General features: G+C 46.9%; 1 protein-coding gene across 1 annotated transcript in view; it reads left to right on the forward strand.

Moving 5' to 3' along the window:
• RBSN (rabenosyn, RAB effector) overlaps positions 1 to 20,588 on the forward strand; it is a 21,123-nt gene extending 535 nt beyond the window's left edge. The window contains exons 2-12 of the mRNA XM_007461570.1: positions 26 to 342; positions 3,989 to 4,129; positions 7,261 to 7,361; positions 8,275 to 8,320; positions 8,439 to 8,600; positions 10,889 to 11,130; positions 13,178 to 13,248; positions 15,886 to 15,972; positions 17,004 to 17,106; positions 18,489 to 18,593; positions 19,270 to 20,588. Coding sequence (XP_007461632.1) covers positions 195 to 342; positions 3,989 to 4,129; positions 7,261 to 7,361; positions 8,275 to 8,320; positions 8,439 to 8,600; positions 10,889 to 11,130; positions 13,178 to 13,248; positions 15,886 to 15,972; positions 17,004 to 17,106; positions 18,489 to 18,593; positions 19,270 to 20,418 — 2,355 coding nt within the window. The 5' untranslated portion in view covers positions 26 to 194 and the 3' untranslated portion in view covers positions 20,419 to 20,588. The remainder of the gene's footprint in view (positions 1 to 25; positions 343 to 3,988; positions 4,130 to 7,260; positions 7,362 to 8,274; positions 8,321 to 8,438; positions 8,601 to 10,888; positions 11,131 to 13,177; positions 13,249 to 15,885; positions 15,973 to 17,003; positions 17,107 to 18,488; positions 18,594 to 19,269) is intronic.
• Positions 20,589 to 21,263: the final 675 nt, after the last annotated feature.

Here is a 21,263-nt window from a genome sequence, read left to right on the forward strand (position 1 = left end):
CCCCCCCGCTTCTTTCCTTTCTTAGGACTCCTACTCCAGAGAGGATACCTCATCCAGGGCCGTGATGCCACTTCCCCATCACCTGTGTGCTGCTCGGTTAAGCTAATGCTGCGGATCCCTTGTCTCTTGTGGAGGAATCAAGCTGACTCTTGGCATGAGGACCCTGCCTTGCGGGGGTTGAGAGTGACACTGCCATGGCTTCTCTGGATGACCCAGGGGAAGTGAGGGAGGGCTTCCTCTGCCCTTTGTGCCTGAAGGACCTGCAGTCTTTCTATCAGCTGCAGTCACATTATGAGGAAGAGCACTCCGGGGAAGACCGTGATGTCAAAGGGCAAATTAAAAGTAAGAGGCAGGGACTTTCTGCTTATCTCATTCTGTAACTGGGAGCTTTAACTCGTGGGATGGTTTTCATCAGCTACCATGTTGACACCGTAATATGATAAACAATACGAAATTAATAATGATAATAGACAACATATTTCTAGTGCTTTCCATGTGCCAGGCATTATTCAGAATCTTCCAGTGTATTAACTTCATTTAATTCTCACAATAACTATGTGACTATGAGCCCATCTTACTGATGAGGATACCAGACACAGAGAGATTAGACACAGAGATAACTTGCCTGAAGTTGCAAAGTGAGGTAGAGCCCGGCTTTGAACCTAGTAAGCGTAATTACTGTCCTCTGCTGTCTCTTGCTAGAATGTTTGAATTACCTAACTGCCAGCCTAAGAGGGTTTGGGGTGGAATTCCCTTCCTTTGCTCTGTAAGTGGAGGCACACTGTACACCCATTTACCTGTCACAAATTCAGGCCTTCCTGCCATCCTTCTTCAACCAGACCTTGTCCTCTGCAGCACAGGAAAAGGAAGATTATGGGTGAAATGTAAGGAGTTAAACCCAGAAAGTTAAAACTTGGTTTTTGAGCTTCCAAGGACCCTCAGGTCCTGGAGGGTTGCAGAAAGAATTTTTCAGATTTTTGCTATACAGATTATTCATTTCCCGAACTTTAGATTCTAACCCCTAAGTATGATGCTGGTGCTCTGGAATTCACTTTTCTAGTGATTTAGTTAATAGCTGGCCACATTTCTGAAGGCAATGAGATTAAAAAGGTCTATTGCTGTATTCACAATTCTTTGTTGGGTGGGAGAGAAAGGAATGATCCGTGTATTCCTAAGCGGACTCTGGTCTCCACACGTGTGAGTCACATGCCCCTTGTAATCAAAGTCTCACTCCATGTCTCACTTTTCAGTTCAGAAAAAAAGAGTTGTTGAAAGTATTAACATTTATAACTTCTGTCAAAAATATGACAAAGTCAAACATTTTCAAAATCTTGAAGGTTGCAGTGGACTAGGTGGCTTCTGGCTATAGAGGCTGGAGCAGAGTCATAACTGAGGAGACCCAAAAGAAAAAAAAAGAGAAATGTATGTTCTTTCACATACATTGTTATTTCATTTGACTCTCCCAACAACCCTGCAGGAAGGTGTTGGTCTCATTTTATAGAGAAAAAGTGAGGCTCAGAGATGTGGAGTGACTTATCCAAGGTCAGATAGGAATTGACAGAGGTAGGCCTTGACCCCATGTCTTCCGTCACCTCTAAGCCTAATGCTGCTCTTTGCACGTGGCATCAGTGATGAGGTGAGGCCCTGTATTCCAGTCACAGCATGCACTGCAGCTGGAAAACTAGAAAATGAAGGAACTGATTGTCTAAGTGTCCTTTGGATAACTGAAGGGCCTCCATGATTTTCAGTGAGCATCTAGTCTTAGTGCCAGCTCAACTGAGTCATATACCGTGATATCACTAAAACCTTGATGGCCAGTGGGTGGAGAGATTAGAGAACGTCCTCACATTCCTGTGATGACTGCCCTTGTATTAGGGGAAAAATGTGTAAGATTATCGAGGGAATAATAGATATAGGACCTTCTGCTGCTGACTGAAATGAAGTGAGGGTTGATCCTGAGTACTAGCTGGAGAGAGACCGGGAGTTATCAAATTTAGTTTCTCTTTTCTGTCAGTGTCTGTTTCTCTCTGCTTTTCTGTTTCTGCCTCCTTTGAGAGACAGTGAATTTCCTACTGCTTTGGCTGTGAGGGGAAGACAGGCAAAATGAATAAGGCACCTAGATTTTAGTCCCCTTTTCTTTCATGTAGCTCATAATCACAAAACATTTGCACGAAGTCAAGACTTGGGCTTTCTTTTCACTAATGAAAAGGAGAAACTGGGTACTGAGTTGAAGAAATGCTTTGGGCCGATCAGATACTGGAAACTACCTCTTCAGGTGGAGTTCTTTCCTCCTACCTCTGCTTCCTTTACTTGGCTTGTTTTGGGCTCTTGGAAAACCTGGGACTGGAAATAACTCTCAAAGATGTTAGCTAAGGGGCCGGGCTGCAAGCCCTAAAGCCTGCTTTTATTAGGAAGGGCATTTCTAATTCTCTGTTTAGTGTCCGTTACAATGGAAGGCTGCAAGAAGGACCTTCTTTGGTTGGCTCAAGCTTTGGTTCTAACTCTAGCATAATGTCTTAAAACTAGCCTCACCATCCCTGACAAGGGCAGGTTATGGGCTACTTTCTCTCCTAACTCACAGTATCTCACATCAGAGGGAAACTATTTATGTATATAGCCCATTGTCTTCCTGGTGCCTTCACTAGGCTTATTTATAGCTACCTTCTGCTATAAAAAAGCCATCCAAACCTTTCAGGAAGGATTCAGTGTCTAGTCCATTTTGTGTCTAGGACATTTGCCTTATCTGAGATGCATTTTTTTTAACAAAGCCTTTTCAGGACACAAGGGCTATCAGTTGAATTTAACTTTCCTCATTTTCTCTGTTCCTCTTAATCACCCTCTTTTTTAGGAAGCTTGGAATCTGGGAGACACTCTGGTGTTTATTAAGATTCTGATTCCATTTGTCTTGCTGGAATTTAGGAGGCAAGACCCAAGGCTAGGGAATGACTTACCGGGGGATAGACTATACTATCCATAATGTCCTCGGGACTCCCCTGGTGGCGCAGTGTTTAAAAATCCACCTGCCAATGCAGGGGACACGGGTTCGAGCCCTGGTCCGGGAAGATCCCACATGCAGCGGAGCAACTAAGCCCGAGCACCACAATTACTGAGCCTGAGCCCTAGAGCCTGCAAGCCACAACTACTGAGCCTGCATGCCACAACTACTGAGCCTGCGTGCCTAGAGTCGGTGCTCCGCAACAAGAGAAGCCACCACAATGAGAAGCCCGCGCACCGCAATGAAGAGTAGCCCTAGCTCGCCGCAACTAGAGAAAGCCCGAGCGCAGCAACGAAGACCCACTGCAGCCAAATAATAAATAAATAAATAAAAACATAATGTCCTCATATTCCTGCTATTTAGCTCTCTCTCTTTACTTTTCGAGCTCTTGACTTGGCGTTTTTGTCCTCATAGAAGCACATAGTTCCTCTTGTGTACTTCCTTGGCCCCGAGCTGTTACAGTCCTTGAAATTCTTTAATTTTGTCTGAAGTAGTCTCTTTTATCTTTTATGGCCCTAGGATTTTAGACTAGAGTTAATCATAATACTTCTGAAATCACAGTCTGCAGCTTTCTTACGGGACCCCAGACCCAAGAGTTCCCTTGCATACTACATATCTAAAGTACAGATCTTTGAATTCAAGAATCTCTACTTCAGAACCGATTTACGGGTAGGGTTTGTTGATGTTCCTCAGCCTGCAGTTGAGTCTCTCCTTAACTTTATAACTGATTTAAGTAACAAGATCCCTGTAATGTATATGGGCTGGAGGATGGAATTGGACCAGTAAATGGGATTGTGACAGTGATTCTAGAAGTTTTCCTCCTTCCCTCATACTACTTATGTCCTCAGAAAATGAAAGAACCCTGATACAGGAGAAGCCATGAAATGCATTGGGACCCTGTTGATAGGTTAAATCTAGGCTCTTCCTATAGGACCTTGTCTCTCTACTGGGTTATCTTCGTGGATTCATATGGTGTTTGTTCCATTTTTCAAGGTCTTGTCCAGAAGGCTAGGAAAGCAAAGAACAGGCTATTGAAACGAGAAGGAGATGACCGAGCTGAATCAGGGACCCAAGGATATGAGTCTTTCAGCTATGGAGGGGTTGATCCTTACGTGTGGGAACCCCAGGAGCTTGGTAAGAAATTCTTTTCATTCGTTCATTCATTCATTCATTCAGCAAATGTTTATTGAACATCTATATGTTTTAAGAGTTGGCTGAAGAGACACCAGTAAATCAGAATGGTTGTAAGCTTCTGAACCTTGTGTTCTAGTGGGGGGAGAAAATGGACAAGAATGAGCTGGGCCTCTGCTTTGTGTTAGGCAGTGCATTAAATGCTTTACTTGTGGACTCTCATTTAATCCTTACTGAACTCCATGGGGACCTCCCAGGGTCAGACAGCTAGGAAACTGCAGAACTGGGGTGGGAATCCAGGTCTCTGACATCAGCCCAGGTGCAGTCCATTGACTGGGCTGTCTCTTCTTGTGTAGACATTGATTACCTGCCTACTGAGAAGCACTGGTTCATGCAACTTAATTTTCTGAAGCATGTAATTGTGGTATCATCTGCTTACTTTCAAAATTACCATCTTTTCGGGATAATGAAAATGTTCTAAAATTTATTTTGGTGATGGTTGCACAACCCTGTCAATATACTAAAAACCATTGAATTTGTATGCTTTAAATGGTGAATTGTATGTATTTGAATGATAACTCAGTAAAGCTTTTACCAAAAATACCATGCCACATGGAGTTGAGTAAACTGTTCTGTCTAGTCGTTCTTTCTAGCAAACTCGAACATGTAATCTTACATGTCCTTTAACTGTTGAATAATAGTGATCATTAATATAGTATTTTCTATCCATGCGATGGGTAAATAATGATTCTTTCGTAGTAGTTTATTATATTTTGTTTTGTTTTGGGGCCGCTCTGCATGGCACATGGGATCTTAGTTCCCCAACCAGGGATCAAACCCGCGCTCCATGCATTGGAAGTGCGGAGTCTTAACCATTGGACTACTAGGGAAGTCCCATAGTACTTTATTATACTTTGATACTCATTATCTTGTTCACCTTTCACAAAAGCCTTGTGAGGTAGAAAGGGTAGTGATGCTCATTCCATTTATAGATGAGAACACAGGTTCTAAGAAGGGAGGTGATATTTACCCTGGGGTCATCTACCAAATAGTGCTGCTGCAGGATGTGTCTTTTATTTTTTTAATAAATTTATTTATTTTATTTACCTTTATTTTTGGCTGTGTTGGCTCTTCATTGCCGTGCACAGGCTTTCTCTAGTTGCAGCAAGCAGGGCTACTCTTCCTGTGGTGCACGGGCTTCTCATTGCGGTGGCTTCTCTTGTTGCACAGCACGGGTTCTAGGCATGCGGGCTTCAGGAGATGTGGCATGCAGACTCAGTAGCTGTGGCTCGCGGGCTCTAGAACACAGCCTCAGTAGTTGTGGCGCACGGGCTTAGTTGCTCTGCAGAATGTGGGATCTTCCCAGACCAGGGATCAAACCCGTGTCCCCAGCCTTGGCAGGCCAATTCTTAACCACTGCACCACCAGGGAATCCCAGAATGTGTCTTTTTGGAAGAGGAAAGTCCTAGAATTACACTATCCAATATGATAGCTACTAACTGTATGTGGCTATTTAAATTTAAATAAATTAAAGTTAAATAAAATTAAAAGTCAGTTCCACAACCACACATTAGCCACATTTGAAGTGCTCAGTCTCCATGTGTGGCTAGGGGCTACCATGTTGGAGAGTGGAAACATTTTATTTTCATTCTGGCAGGAGAAAAATGGCTTAAAAATAAGACTGTACGCATATATTTATTAGTTACATATGAAAGACAGAAACATGAAGGAGACTTTTCAAGCATATGAACTATTAGCTTTTTGATAGCTTATTTCATGATTGCCAGTGTTAAATTATCAAGGTGATTTACTGATTAACTTGCCTGTTTCAGCAACTGAAGGAAGTCACAAATTACAAAAGGTCACGTGAATGGCAAATTTTAAAAGTTAATGTGTATTGTCACGCCTAAAAATTCGAAACTCAAATTTAATTAGGTGTTAAAGTTGATTAGGGAAGAAGAAAAGCGTGGGTGCTTAAGAGTGTAGCGTAAAGATCTAGATATGGTAAAGCAGCGGTCCCCAACCTTTTTGGCACCAGGGACCGGTTTCAAGGAAGACAGTTTTTCCATGGACGGGGGTGGAGGGTGGATGGTTCAGGCGGTAATGTGAGCGATGGGGAGCAATGGGGAGCTGCAGATGAAGCTTTGCTCGCTCTCTTGCCTTCCACTCACCTCCTGCTGTATGGCATGGGTTGGGGACCCCTGTGGTAAAGTACCTAAATGAATAGGCCATCATTGGGTGGAAGAAATGAAATGAGTGCTGGGAGGGTGGGGGGGGCAGGGCCGGCTTTCAGAAGAGGTGAGATTGAGCAGGTTATATTTCAGATGCACTGAGAAAACAGGCTACTTGGTTCCATTTGTGTGAGGAGGTTTGTCCTGGGTCTTGGCTCCTGGACTGAGAAGTTACCAGTTTAACTAGCCCCCTCCAAGGGCATCTATTAGCATTTACATTTGGGGGGCTATTTTGAGAAGGGTTGTTTTTATTCTGATGAAAAACCATATTGTACCAGCTTTGAAAAGTACAGAAAAGTATGAGATGTTTAAAAATTGCCCATGTTACTGCCTTTTTATTTAACAAAAATTCATGTGCCAGGCAGTATTCTAAGGATTTTATAAATTTTAACTTCTGTAGTCCTGATAACAGCCCTGTGGAGTAGGTACTACTGTTTTCCCCATTTTATAGCTGAGTACTCCAAGTTACAGAGAGGTTAAGGAACTTGTCCAAGGTCACACAGTGTGTGGCAGAATTGAAACTTGAGCACAGGCTGACTCCAGAGTTCAACCTCTGTCCTTAAGGTCTTTCCTATCATACTTTGTGGCCCCAAGGTGACCATAGTTAACATTTTAGCAAATTTCCTTCCATTTGCTTTTCTAGTTTTTTAATTTTTAGTAAGACTCTAATGGACTTCCCTGGCAGTCCAGTTGTTAAGACTCCACACTCCCAACGTAGGGGGCCCAGGTTCAATCCCTGGTTGGGGAACTAAGATCCCACATGCTGCATGGTGCAGCCAATAGATAGATAGATAGATAAATAAATAGATAAATATAATAAAATCCTAGAATGTTTGAAATTCAAGGTAGAGAGGCTCCCTCAGGGAAACGACAAGTCGTTAATGTCACCACCTCCCCTCCTAGGTGCTGTGAGAAGCCATCTTTCCGACTTCAAAAAACACCGAGCTGCCAGAATTGACCACTATGTCGTTGAAGTCAATAAATTAATAATCAGGTTAGAGAAGGTAAATCTTTTGTTTTAAAACACTTTTTTTCTGCAAGTATAAATCTTCTGGGGGGATAATTACATTTCTGTAGCATGTGTCTTGTATATTGTGTATGTCCGATGCTGGCAAGGAAGCGCCCCACCTAGAGCTGTGCTGAGGACGTGGTGGATGGTTCTAGCCTGGGCTGGCTTTACTGAAGGTAGTGGCCCAGGTTGATGACTGGCCACATATCCCGCTTCCCTTTTTCTTCCTATGAAGGCCACTTGGCTGCTGGACAGCCTTTCTGCCTTTAGATCCTTTCCTCATTTGGGTGTCCCAGGGACAATCACGCAGTGAGGCATAGTGTGTGATACCATGTGATGGCAAACAGAGAGGCTAGTAACCAGGTGTGTGAGGAGTACCCTGCCAGGGCCAGTGTGCAGTGTGGGAACCTCTCGTCCTGTGGTTGGTTTAAGAGTGTGTCTTCAATACCACGATCGCTCTGTTTACTTTAACCCTGGAAATGCTTGTTGTGTATAAGCTGGGTTGTGTGGTGGACATGGCAGCAACCACACGGGTTCAATTCTTTATGTGTACTTCGTAAGGCAGAAATATGTGACCGCTTTCATTGTCCAGGAGGACTGTGGCGAATTGGGGGGTTCCCATTGCTTTCAGTAGCCACCCCACCGTGCCCTTGCCTACCCCTGGTTATTGCTTAAGCGGGTAACTGACAATAAAGAGATTGGAATGGGTCATGCGAAGGGAGGTACCTTCTGGATGCAAAGCTAATACTCTGTCCCCCACAAAGTTGTTTTTGTGACATTTTGGGTTTGGAGATGACAGATAAGACTTGAGCAATGCTGGTGTGCTCATTCCCACTTGATGCTTCTGCCTGTAGAAAGTGTATACACCACCAGATTAATTCCTTCTGGCACTTTTTTCTCCTTGTCAGCTCACTGCATTTGACAGAACAAATACTGAGTCTGCGAAGATCCGAGGTAACTCTAGAACTTTGCTCACATTCCTTCTATTCTTTATCTTTCTTCTTGACCAGATCTCCTTTTTAAAATGGCCTACAATTATGTTTGTTTGGTTTTTGTTGTTTTCTTCCCAAAGCAATAGAAAAGTCCGTGGTGCCTTGGGTCAACGACCAGGATGTCCCCTTCTGTCCAGACTGTGGGAATAAGTTCAGCATCCGCAGCCGCCGCCACCACTGCCGCCTCTGTGGGTCTATTATGTGCAAGAAGTGTATGGAGCTCATCAGCCTTCCCTTGGCAAGTAGGTGATGGGGAGGCGGGCCCTGGACCCTGATCTCCTTTTGAGACTAACTTGTTTACTAATTACCACTGGGTGATTTGGGGGACTTTTAAAAAAAATTAATGGCCCATGGGATCTTCATTCATTTACTTGTTTATTCCTTGAAGCCCATTACAGCCTAGGCCCTGTGTTAGGGACCAGTGATTCAATGGTCTGTAACAGAGGTTGGCAAACTTTTCCCATAAAAGATCACGTAGTAAATACTTCAGGCTTTGTGGGCCACATACGGTCTCTGTCACATTTCTTCTTCTTTTTTAAACAACCTTTTTGAAGTGTAAAAACCATATGTAGCTTGAGGGTCATACAAAAACAGGCTGGACTTGGCTTGCAGGTTGTTGTTTGCCCACATCTGGTCTATAAGCATCATCCATTCCTTCAGGGAGTCCAGCATCCAGCAAGGGAGACACACTGACAAACAAGTGCTTTATAAAGAGACAAGTATGATGAGAGAAGTTGTGTCAGGCACGTGGGAGAGTTGACAGAATCTTTTTTTAAAAAATAAATTTATTTATTTATTTATTTTTGGCTGTGTTGGGTCTTCATTGCTGCCAGCGGGCTTTCTCCAATTGCGGTGAGCGGGGGTTACTCTTCGTTGTGGTGCGCAGGCGTTTTTCATTGTGGTGGCTTCTCTTGTTAGGGAGCGTGGGCTCTAGGTGTGTGGGCTTCAGTAGTTCTGGTGAGCGGGCTCAGTAGTTGTGGCTCGCGGGCTCTAGAGTGCAGGCTCAGTAGTGGTGGCGCACGGGCTTAGTTGCTCTGCGGCATGTGGGATCTTCCTGGACCAGGGCTCGAACCCGTTTCCCCTGCATTGGCAGGTGGATTCTTAACCACTGTGCCACCAGGGAAGTCCTGAGTTGATGGAATCTTTGTCAGCTCTGCTTGAAGTGGCAGGTGAGGCTTTGAGAGGAGACTGTAGGAGGTGGTCTTAAAATGAGCAGCGGGCTAGTCCTTTCCTTTGAGCAAAGAGTCACAGACAGCTCACCGTCATATCGAACAGGCTGTAATGTCGTAATATGAGAGCCACTGAGTGCTGCTGAGGCCGCTGCAGAGGCTGAAGAAGAGTGACAGTGTGGGTGCTCAGGGTCAGGAGGTGACGTTTGAGAGCAGCCTTGAAGCACAACTGGGACTGCAGAGAGGTGGGGTAGGCAGGCATCCTGGGGAGAGTGAAGAGCTGGTGCACAGGCGTGGGATGTGGAAAGGCCTGGGGAAGGTTAGTAGATGAGCAGGTACGGTAGCTGGGGGTGTGAAACACTGCTTGAGAATGTGGGAATGAGGCTGTAAAGGTTAGGTGGAACCCAGTGTCCCAGTGGTCCAGAACTTTGAACCTCAGCTGGTTAAAGGTTGCTAAAGATGATCTCATGGAGTTTTGGCTAATTCTGGGACTTTTGGGGTGATTTTGCAACCCTGGAGAGTTCTGCTGACTCTGCATGTACCGTTGGCTGCAGGCTGTCTGGACAACATGGGGCAGAAGCAGGTGCTTCCTCTGTCGAGCTCTGATGTCCAGTGGGCTCGCATTCCCTCGATACTTCCCCTTTCTCCCTGAGGCGACTCCCTGTCTCACCTGAGACTTTATAAGCTATGTTTTGGGGACACTCTTCACCTTCCTTCTTTTGAGCTAATTAACTGACATTTACTGGGCAGCTGCTATGAGGTGGCCCTGTTGGAAAAAATATAGGACTGCAGCTATGAATAAGACAGTTTCTACCCTCAGAATCACAGACTCCTAGGGCAGCTCTGGGGTGTACACGGAGCTATCACTACAGGGAAAAGTGGGAAGTGCTGCACAAGGGGCGACGTAGTAGAAACTGATAGAAAGGCAGATTGTTTTTGCCTCAAGGAATTGGCGGGGGGGTTCCGGGAGGATGTGCCATTTGAGCTGAGCTTTGGAAGGGGTAGGAGTCGGGCGTTTGGGCGTGGGGGGAGGCTGTGGAGTTTGGCCCAGGGAGAGCCTGGGTTGTGTCTCAGGCACGGGGCAGATGGAGCAGGGCAGTAGGTGGTAAGGCCAGGTTAGGGTTGGGCTTCAGAGCCTCAGAGATAAACTGTCCTAGGCTGCCTGGCTCTTTGGCAGCTGCACTGGGCGTCCATCCCACCTCACAGCCTGAGACCGGAAGGCAGAGGTGTGGGTGCTTCTCGCCTGTGGGCAGAGCCTGCTCTCGTGCCACCCCCACCGTTGGACTCCACTGCTGTTGTGGCTGGTGGGGTGATTGGAGGCTGCGGGCTCACTGCTGCCTGCCCTGTGTTGTGCTTTACAGACAAGCTCACCAGTGCCAGCAAGGACTCCCTGAGCACTCATACCAGCCCCAGCCAGTCACCCAACAGTGTCCATGGCTCCCGCCGGGCCAGTATCAGCAGTGTGAGCAGCGTGAGCTCTGTCCTGGATGAGAAGGATGACGACCGGATCCGCTGCTGTACACATTGTAAGGACACACTACTCAAGAGAGAGCAGCAGATCGACGAGAAGGAGCGCACCCCTGACATCGTGAAGCTCTACGAGGTGATTCGTGTGTGGCCTTGAGTCTGATTCGAGAGATCTGGCTGTTGGTTATATACATGCCTGCAGATTTTAGAGAATGCTTTGGGAAGTCATTCCCTTGAATCATTTTTAGTTTCTGCCAAAGGGCACTAGCTAGGGCCCTGGGTGAGTCGCAGAGTCACTGGGTATGTTGCAACAAACTTGTTCCCTCGCCCTTTCATGCCCACTTGACAGCAGGGCGGGGCGGGGGGTGGTTAGGGGCTTCCGTGGCCCAGGGGCAGGAGGAGGAAGGGTGGTTGCCATGCGGTGTGGACAAGTTCTGTGGGTGGGCAGGAGCTGGAGCTGGTGGTGAAGAGTGGGCTGGAAGAGTCTTGCCACACTCGCTTGGAGTTTGAGAAACTGCCCAGAGGCTTAGAGCTTCCTCTTTTAAGTCCATTCAAATGCCTCAGCTCTCATTACCACCAGCAACCCTGGAATGCCTTCAGTAGATGCTGCTTTAAAGGAGCAGAGTGTGGTGCCGGAAGCTGGGATTTAGAGTCAGACTGGGTGTGAGCCTGGCTCGGCCTCCTAATGGCCAGGTGAGGCCTGCAAGATGAGAAGGATGAGCTAGGTGGGGGTTGGGCAGGGAGGTGGTAGGAAACGGGGAGGAGGAAAGCAGCCCGGGCATCGGAAGCAGTTTGTGCAAAACTGAGCAGAGGAGGGGTGTATCCTTTTTTTTTTTTAATAGATTTTATTTATTTATTTTTGGCTGTGTTGGGCTTCATTGCTGCACGTGGGCTTTCTCTAGTTGCGGCTAGCAGGGGTTACTCTTCGTTGTGGTGCGTGGGCTTCTCATTGTGGTGGCTTCTCTTATTGCGGAACATGGGCTCTAGGCGCGCGGTTTTCAGTAGTTGTGGCACGTGGGCTTCAGTAGTTGTGGCACGTGGGCTTCAGTAGTTGTGGCTCGCAGGCTTTAGAGCTCAGGCTCAGTAGTTGTGGAGCATGGGCTTAGGTGCTCCGCGGCATGTGGGATCTTCCTGGGCCAGGGCTCGAACCCATGTCCCCTGCATTGGCAGGCGGATTTTTAACCACTGCGCCACCAGGGAAGCCCCAAGGAGGGATGTGTTTTTGTCTGATGATCACTGAATGGTCACTGGTAGCAGTTCTGCAGGTCACAGTGGCTGTATTTCTGAAACCACCATGAAAATACTCAGGCTACTAGAAATGGTGTTAATTAAACCCTTGCTGAGCTGCAGATGTAGCCATTGTCCATCCTTTAATGTGGAGCTCATGATCTGATAACTCATTTTTGTAAATAGCTGCCGTGCTTTTGGCTTCCTTCTTTTTTTGAAGTGAGCCCTGGCAGTGCCTTGTGCTGGTATCCGGCATCACCTGGCAGATAATGGACATAGCAACTAATTTCTTTTCTCTACCTTGGTAAACTCAGATGACTTGTGTCCTGGAAGGCCTTGCTCCTCTCAGAAACATCCGGTCAAAAGTTCACCCTCGGGCTTCCCTGGTGGCGCAGTGGTTAAGAATTTGCCTGCCATGCAGGGGACATGGGTTCAAGCCCTGGTCCGGGAAGATCCCACATGCCGTGGAGCAACTAAGCTCATGCTCCACAACTACTGAGCCTGGGCTCTAGAGCCTGCGAGCCACAACTACTGAGCCTGCGTGCCACAACCACTGAAGCCTGTGCGCCTAGAGCCCATGCTCCGCAACAAGAGAAGCCACCGCGATTAGAAGCCCGCGCACCGCAACGAAGAGTAGCCCCCGCTCGCCGCAACTAGAGAAAGCCTGCGCACAGCAACAAAGACCCAGTGCAGCCAAAAATAAATAAATAAATATATTTTAAAAAAAAAGTTCACCCTCGCTTTCTTTCCTTCCTGCAAGGTTTTCTTGTAGAGTAGGTCTAAATCAGGAAATTGATAACAACAAACAAAACAAAACAGAGCTAAAAACCACTCTCTGCACTTTTTTCATTTTATAAAACTGCACATTTTAAATACATCTGTTGATTCAGCATAACCTCTCGGTAGGCTTTTCTGTACCTTGAGAGCACAACTCACCTCTTCGGTTTTGTTCTTAGAAATTACAACTTTGCATGGAGAAAGTTGACCAAAAAGCTCCTGAATACATCAGGATGGCAGCATCATTAAAGTAAGCTATTCCGCTTTGTTTTACTAATTTAGTGGTGACTGTTTTCTGGCATTGTAGGTCAGTTCTTTAGTAGGTGAAAATGAAATTCAACTCTGCCCAGGCTTTTCTTCTGCCACTGACTGCAGAGAATCTTCGTCATATCTGTATTTCTTTGGGGTGCATGTTACAGTCCTGTGTAGTCATGTTCAGTCATGTGACCCCAGCTTTTCTGATTGAGCAGGTTTAGGAAGGACCTTGGACGATAAGCACCACTGCCAAGTGCAGCATCCGGAGGTGAGCAAGGGCACTGTGCCTCTTGCTTGTGCCTGGGTAGATGCCACTTCAGGGTGACACTGAGGTGTCAGGGCTGAGAGCAGACATTTCCTTTAGGTCAGGGGTTGGCAGACTTTGGCCCTCGGGCCACATCTAGTGTGCCGTCTCTTCTTTTAAAATTAAGATTTAATTCACACACCATAAAATTCACCCTTTTAAAGTGTACAGTTCAGTGGTTTTGGTACAACCAGCACATCACATTTAGTATAACATTCACAAAATTGTACACCCATCAGCACTGTCTTAATTCTGAAACACTTTCATCATCCTAGTAAGAGACCCCATACCCATTAGCAGTCCCTGCTCCATCTCCCTTTCTCTGGCAACCACTAGTCTGCTTTCTGTCTATGGATTTGCCTAGTTTGGATATTTCATGTAAATAGAATCATAGATATATGATCTTTTGTGTCTGGCTTTTTTCACATAATGTAAAGTTTTCAAGATTCATTCCTGTTGTAGCATGTGTCAGTGCATCATTCCTTTTGCATGAAGGCACTGTGTGGGTAGACCACATTTTGTTTATCCATTAGTCCCTTGGTGAACATTTGAGTTTTTCCACTTTTGGCTATTGGGAATAATGCTTCCATCAATATTCAGGTATAGGTGTTTTGTGGACATATACTTTTATTTCTCTTGGTTATATACCTAGGAGTGGAGTTCTTGGGTCATATGGTAACTCTGTTTAACTTTCTGAGGAATTGCCAGACAGTTTTCCAAAATGACTGCACCATTTTACATTCCCATCAGCAGTGTATGAGACTTTCAATTTCTCCACATTCTTGCCCACACTTATTTCAACATTATAAATACAGTGTTATTGGGACACAGCCATGCCTGTTTGTTTGATTACTGTAGCTGATTTTGCACTACAGCAGCAGAGTTGAATAGTTGCAACAGAGACTGTATGGGCCTCCATAGCCAGGGGGGAGCTACCGTTGCTGAGCGTGTTTCCAGGTGTCTAACTCTTACGCCTCCAAAGACCAGTTCTGAAGTGCTTTAAGTAAGTGCCTTTCAGTCTGTCACTCATCCACTCAGTGGATATTTATCAAGCACGAGTTACATGCCAAGTGCTGTTCTGGGTGCTGGGGCTGCAGCAATGGACAGTGGAGACAGCTTCATTATCATGGGAGTGCAGACCGTAACCAAGTGAACAAGTAATGCACATGATAATAATGCCAGGCATGATAGGTGCTCTGAGGAGAATATAGTTGGTTGATGTGACTGAGACCAGGGCAGTGATTTCAGATTTGGGCCAACCCTGTTATTTTCCACATGACTTGGCGTTATCAAGACAAAGTGCAAGTCTTCTTAGTTATGATCTGATGTTCTTTTTGCAAACTGTGCAGTTAGAGATGATGAAACAACTTTATTGAATCTGCAGATTACAGCACACACCAAGATTTTTCCAGCTAGGCCTGCCTTATAGATGGAAAACAGGTAAACACAGCAGTTCTTTCTGCTTATTTAACTTAAATTGCTGTTGCCTCAGGAAGAGAGTTGAGTGGCCATTGCTGAGGCTGGATTAATAGCTTGGAGATCATTTGAAATGTTTCTCTTCACAGTAAACATTGTTTAAGCTTGTCCCATGTGCTAGTTACTAGGGGTATAAAAATGAAAAGCCATAATCACTGCACTTGGAGTTCAGCAGTCTGGTGGGAATGGCAGACTAGTAAAGGAACAATTCTAAGACCACGTGATAACCGTTGCTGTTCCTCTGAGACTGGGGTTAAGCCACCTCTGGCCTTCCCTGATGTCCCCTCCTCCACCCTGGGCAGAGTTACTCCCTCTCACCTCCTTTCTTGAGTTGGAGTCCAAGTGTTTTTCTCACACAGGGAGCAATTGTTCGTGAGACCCAGGAGCATGGGGCAACTGACAGTGCCACGTGGGCCATGGCTTGGATTCCTTGGTCAGCTTTCCTATCATTCCTCCGCTCCCTGGGTAGTCTTTGAGTGAGAAAAGAAAGTGCCTTCTCCTCTGACCAACTCATTTAGTAAACCACTTCATCCGTCTTACTAGATGCACTGAAATTGTTCAGGGAAAGTAGGCTGAAATAGATTCAGTCACATTTATTTTGGCAATGAGCTTAGGAGCTGGTCCTCAAAGACCTCAGCACTAGTGTGTCCCTATGGTGTCTGCAAATTAAAAGCAGTTTCTAGTTGATTAGCACTTATATTTTGAAAAGGAATGAGCACTGCAATATATGCAAGAGTCTGAAATGCCATTTGGAGAGAATTAACTGTCTACCCCTCTGTGAGTCCTTTTACACCACACTGTCCGTTCAGTGCGATGACACTTAGATCAAACATCTCTGTGATTTCTCCCTAGTGCTGGAGAGACAACCTACAGTCTGGAACATGCCAATGACCTTCGAGTGGAAGTGCAGAAAGTGTATGAGCTAATAGACGCTTTAAGGTAAGGTCTGTTAGGTGATATCTTACGTGCTGCCTTGAGTGGAGGAGGTGCTTTGTTAATGAGTGGTGGGCGGCCAGCAGACCTGAGCTTACCCAGTCCTGGTGATAGTGGGAGTGTGTGAGGAGGAGGCTGAGGGAGTTGCCAGCTCTGGCACTCAGTGCATCTCAGTAACTTTTGGTTAAGGATTTCTATTGTTCATTATTATTAAAGGAATAGGAGTTGATTGACACTAGCTGTGTGCCAGTCACTGCCTACTTCCACACAGAGTAGCTCCTTTATTATACCACGGTTACCCTTTGAGGTAGAGATTAACATCCCCATTTTATAGGTGAGAGAATGCACCACAGCTAGAAGTAGTGCTGGAGCCCAGATGGAAACCCAGATTCTTTTCTTCAAGTTGACTGCTGCCTTGGTTTTTTTTGGCCGCGCTGTGCAGCTTGTGGGATCTTAGTTCCCCGACCAGGGATCGAACTGAGGCCCATGGCAGTGAAAGCGCCGAGTCTTAACCACTGGACCACCAGGGGAGTCCCAGTCCCTGCATTTTAACTGTGGATTGGCTGTTGGGGTTACATCAGCCCTTTGCAGTGCAGGAAGTTCTGGGGCTCAGAACACAGATGCGGACCCTTGTCCATCTGTACGTGCAGGGCTAGCTACATGGTTTTAGGGTCTGCTGCAAAATGAAAATTCAGGTCCCTTGTTCAAAATTAAGGATTGTAAGACAGTGATAGCAGAATATGAGACCAAGCACAGGGCCCTTCTGCTGTGCTGGTCACTCACCCACGACGCTGGCCCTGTACCAGTGGTCAGTGCCTCGATGGCTGAGTGTTTGTCGTTCACCCTGTGCTTGTTTGGGGCCTTGGGTACAGCCAAAGGGTAAGAAATGGGCTTTGCCTGCAAGGACATTTCAGTGGAGTCTCTAACCCATTTCTCTACACATGTTGCTGGCATGCAAGCCTGGTGACTCAGGACTTTTCACCCATGTTTCTGAGGCTGGCAGTGCCTGTTACAATGATGTGTTTGTTCCAATTCAGTAAGAAGATCTTAACCTTAGACTTGAAGCAGGACCCTCCACCACATCCAAACACTTTACGGCTACAGAGGATGATCAGATACTCGGCTACGCTTTTTGTGCAGGTAAAGCCATCCTGGGGAGGCAGAAACACCGCACTCGCCTCACCTGCTCTTCGACCACTCTGAAGGCAGACTGGGCCAATGGCTTGTTTATTTTCTGTTTGTACATGTATTACTTTTTAAGGTTATAAATGTGTCAGTCACATCTAGAGAAAAATCTAGATGTCAAAGAAAAGTAAATATTCCTTTTAGTCCTATGTCCTTAACACCATCCTGCCTCATTCTGATATATTTTCTTTTTTATTCCATTTGCACTGGTTATATAAAGTAGTTATATATGCTACTTATAGTAACTTATAGTTATATAAGTAGCATATTGGCAAGTTTAGGCCTTCTTATTGCTGAATTTTATATCATAAGCACTTTTTTTTTTTTTGGCGGCACCACACGGCATGCAGGATTTCTAGTTCCCCGACCAGGGATTGAACCCATGCCCTCCGCGGTGGAAACACCAAGTCTTAATGACTGGAGTGCCAGGGAAGTCCCATAAGACCTTTTTAATGCAGTCCTCAAACAGCTCTTGTTTGAATGACTACAGAATAGTGCTCTGTGTACACTATCCTCTAACTATTCCCCTTTCACTGGGCGTTTGATAGATTCCCATTTTTTGCTGTTGAGGATTGCCTGATGGACATACTTGCACATAGCATTTCCTCCTTGGGATAAGCTCCTACGGGACTCTTCCTGGGCCATTGGTTTGGAGGAAACAGGTGATTATTCAAGGGCGCACTAGACCTAGGTGGTTGGATCTAAGTTGTTTCTACCTCAGAAAGCCCTTGTGAGAGTCACAGTCAATCCCCTGTGGGGCTCCTGACAGAGATCTAAGCGTCCTGTTGGGTTAGTTTCCCAACATCGTAATGCAGAGAATGAGGCCCTTACTGCTTTTGATTAGTGGCTGTATTCCACAGTTGTTTGATGAGTGCCTGCTGAGTCCCAGGCAGTGTTCTAGGTGCTGGGTATCCTGCCGTGAGTAAAGACAGACATTCCTGTTCTCATAAAGCTTGTATTCTAGAGAGGGGAACAGAAAAGAAACAACTAAAAAGTATAGCTTAAGAGGGTGGAGAGTGCTGTGGAGAAACGTAAAGAGCGTGGGGTTGGGGCTTGGATGGAGGCTTACGGATGTAGACAGGGCGGGCAGGAAAGGCCCCACTGAGAGGGCAAATAACTGGGATGTCTGGTGTTGATCATTTCATCAGGAAAAGCCTGGCCTATTTGGAAGTTGGCTCTGGTCCGATTTCAGCGTTAGGTCCTTCCCTGCTCTGCTCATTAACGTGATTGTCTGAGAGTGGGGTAGCTTAGCTTAAGTGGGCTCTCAGTAGAGGGCTTCAGGTTCCCTTTTTTTCCTAAAAGGGTTTAAGTGTAAAATTGCCTGTGACCCCCTACAGGAAAAGTTGCTTGGTTTGATGTCACTGCCAACCAAAGAACAGTTTGAGGAACTGAAAAAGAAAAGGAAGCAGGAAGTGGAGAGGAAGAAGATCCTGGAGAGACGGGTGAGTGAAGCTCAGGGATGCTGGCGTCCTGGCTCTCGAGCGCAGAGGCTTCCTCAGGCTCCCAGGAGGTCCTCTGAGGTTGTCGTTAAGTGGGAACCTCTCACTCTCTCTAGTTTGCGTTCTCCTTCTGTTCTGTTTCTGGCCTCTCTCATCTTCAGAGGTCAGAGTAATTATTTTTCTCTCCAGGTCCTATTTTTCTTTCAGAGGTTCTACTGATTTTCTCCTGTCCAGAATACCATAGAGACTGGCAATCCTCCCCCTGGTACAAGCTGCGGAGGACCCAGACACCAGGGAGTTCTTTGTAGAACACTTTGGAATATGCAATATTAAACAGAATAATATGTGTATTTAAGATTGTGTGAGGTTCTAGTGTAGATGAGTGGTAATAGACCTCAGAGATTTAAGACAAGTACATGGCCCGTGAATCTAAGATTGAGAAAAGCTTATCCCTTAACTTACTGTTATTTGTTATTTTAATTTTGAAAATCAGGCTTTGTCCCTCCTTCCCTTCTGATAAAAAAGCCTGATTTGATTTTAGCAGTTGGATATCGTAGTACTGAGGTGGAGAATTGGAGTCTCACTGACACAGGGATAGCGGGACCACAGAGGGTGGCTGGCGGTGTGGCTGTTGGCCTGGTGACCGTGTTTCTTCTCTTTGGCTTTGGTGTCTCCCCAGGCTGCCCTGGAACCCCAGCGAAGGCTTGAGGAAAGGCGCAGTGACCTGGTGTCTCATGCGACCAACGGGGAGGTCGTGTCCCTTCGCGGGGGCCCTGCCCCGTTGAGAAAGGCTGAGGGCTGGCTCCCGCTCTCTGGAGGTCAAGGGCAGGTCGAAGACTCGGACCCACTCCTCCAGCAGATCCACAACATCACATCCTTTATCAGGCAGGCTAAGGCCGCGGGCCGGATGGATGAAGTGCGTACGCTGCAGGAGAACCTGCGCCAACTGCAGGACGAGTATGACCAGCAGCAGACAGAGAAGGCCATTGAGCTGTCCCGGAGGCAGGCCGAGGAGGAGGACCTGCAGCGGGAACAGCTGCAGATGCTGAGGGAACGCGAGCGGGAACGAGAACGGGAGCAGTTCCAGGCGGCCTCTCTGCACACGCGGACTCGGTCCCTGGACTTCCGAGAAATCAGGCCTTTTCAGCTGGAGCCAGGCAGAGAGCCTCGCAACCACCTTGCTCATGCCTTGGATCTGGGCTGTTCCCCAGCTCAGAGCAGTGCGGCACCCAAGACCCCTTCACCCAGCTCGGCTCTCGAGCCCATCAGACTGTGGTCTGGGCCCCCAGCCCCTGGCCAGGAATTCTTCCCCCAGAGCACCACGTCGCAGCACAATGAGGTGCCCTCCCTAAATCCCTTTGATGAGGAAGACCTCTCCAGCCCTGCAGCAGAGGGCACGGCCAGCCCTCCTGCTGCAGAGCCTCCTCTCGGCCCTCCAGCCTGTGTCCTCAAGGAGTACAATCCTTTTGAGGAAGAGGAGGAAGAGGAGGCAGTGGCAGGGAATCCCTTCACTAGCCCAGACAGCCCAGCCCCCAGCCCCTTTGACGAGGAAGATGGGCATCCCCCTCAGAGACCCTCAGGCCCTCCTGTTCCTGGCAGCCCCTTTGAGGAGGCCCCCTGTACTAACCCGTTCGAGGTGGACAGTGAGAGCGGGCAGGAGGGCGAGGAGCCCATAGAGGAGGAGCTCCTCCTCCAGCAGATCGACAACATCAAGGCGTACATCTTCGATGCCAAGCAGTGCGGCCGCCTGGACGAGGTGGAGGTGCTGACAGAGAACCTGAGGGAGCTGAAGCACACCCTGGCCAAACAGAAGGGGGGCGCCGACTGACCGTGCTGGGCAGGGCGCCTCTGGGGCCTGGCAGGAGCCAGGGGAGCAGGAGGGAGGGCTGCTGGAGTTGATGGAGAAGGAGAAAGGGCGAGATTTAAGCTGCACGCAGGTCAGGGGGGAGGAATCTGCTGTTTCGTGCTGTGCACTTGGAGCTTTTTCCACGATAGTTGAATAATAAAATGGGAACTAGAACAGGAAGAATCAGCATGCATTTGCTGTTTTTCCTGTTTTTTTTTTTCTTTATAATTGGGTTTTCCCTTTAGAAGGGAATTTAAAACTTCACTGCCGAGATATAACTAAGTGCAGTTCTGTTGGGCCCTGGGCAGAAATGGCTACTGTGTACCTCTTGCAGCCATTTGCTCTTGCCTAGTGTTTGGTCATTATGCAGTATTATAGGGCAGCCTTATATAGGGCATTTCCTTTAGCCAAGACAGACAAGACAGAGTCCTGTAAATTTTACTCGGCTCTGGAGGAAGTCTGTCCCCATTAGGGTATTATGTTGCTTTTACCTGGGACTTCCACTGCCCTACTGGGCACATTCAGCCTGTGCAATGGAAGGGGGAGGTCTTGCTATGAAGGCAGTAGTTAAGACCCAGGAAAGCCCAGCACCTCTTCTTAAGAGCGGGTAATGGTGGTGAGGTTTCACCAGGGTCTGTCTCCCTCTTTGACTTCTTGTTTGTCTCTTTCAGGAAGTTAATCTCCCAGTGCAGGGGTATCACTGTGAGTCTGTCTGATGAACTTTTTACGAAACAGGAGTGGGTAACTTTTTGGTTGATGGAGGTGGTATAATTTGGGAGAAGAGTCTCTATCCAGGTGTGGCTCTGTGGAACTGAATGACCGCTGGG

The sequence above is a fragment of the Lipotes vexillifer genome, unplaced genomic scaffold (assembly GCF_000442215.2).
Source record: "Lipotes vexillifer unplaced genomic scaffold, Lipotes_vexillifer_v1.1 scaffold889, whole genome shotgun sequence".
Lineage (NCBI taxonomy): Eukaryota > Metazoa > Chordata > Mammalia > Artiodactyla > Lipotidae > Lipotes > Lipotes vexillifer.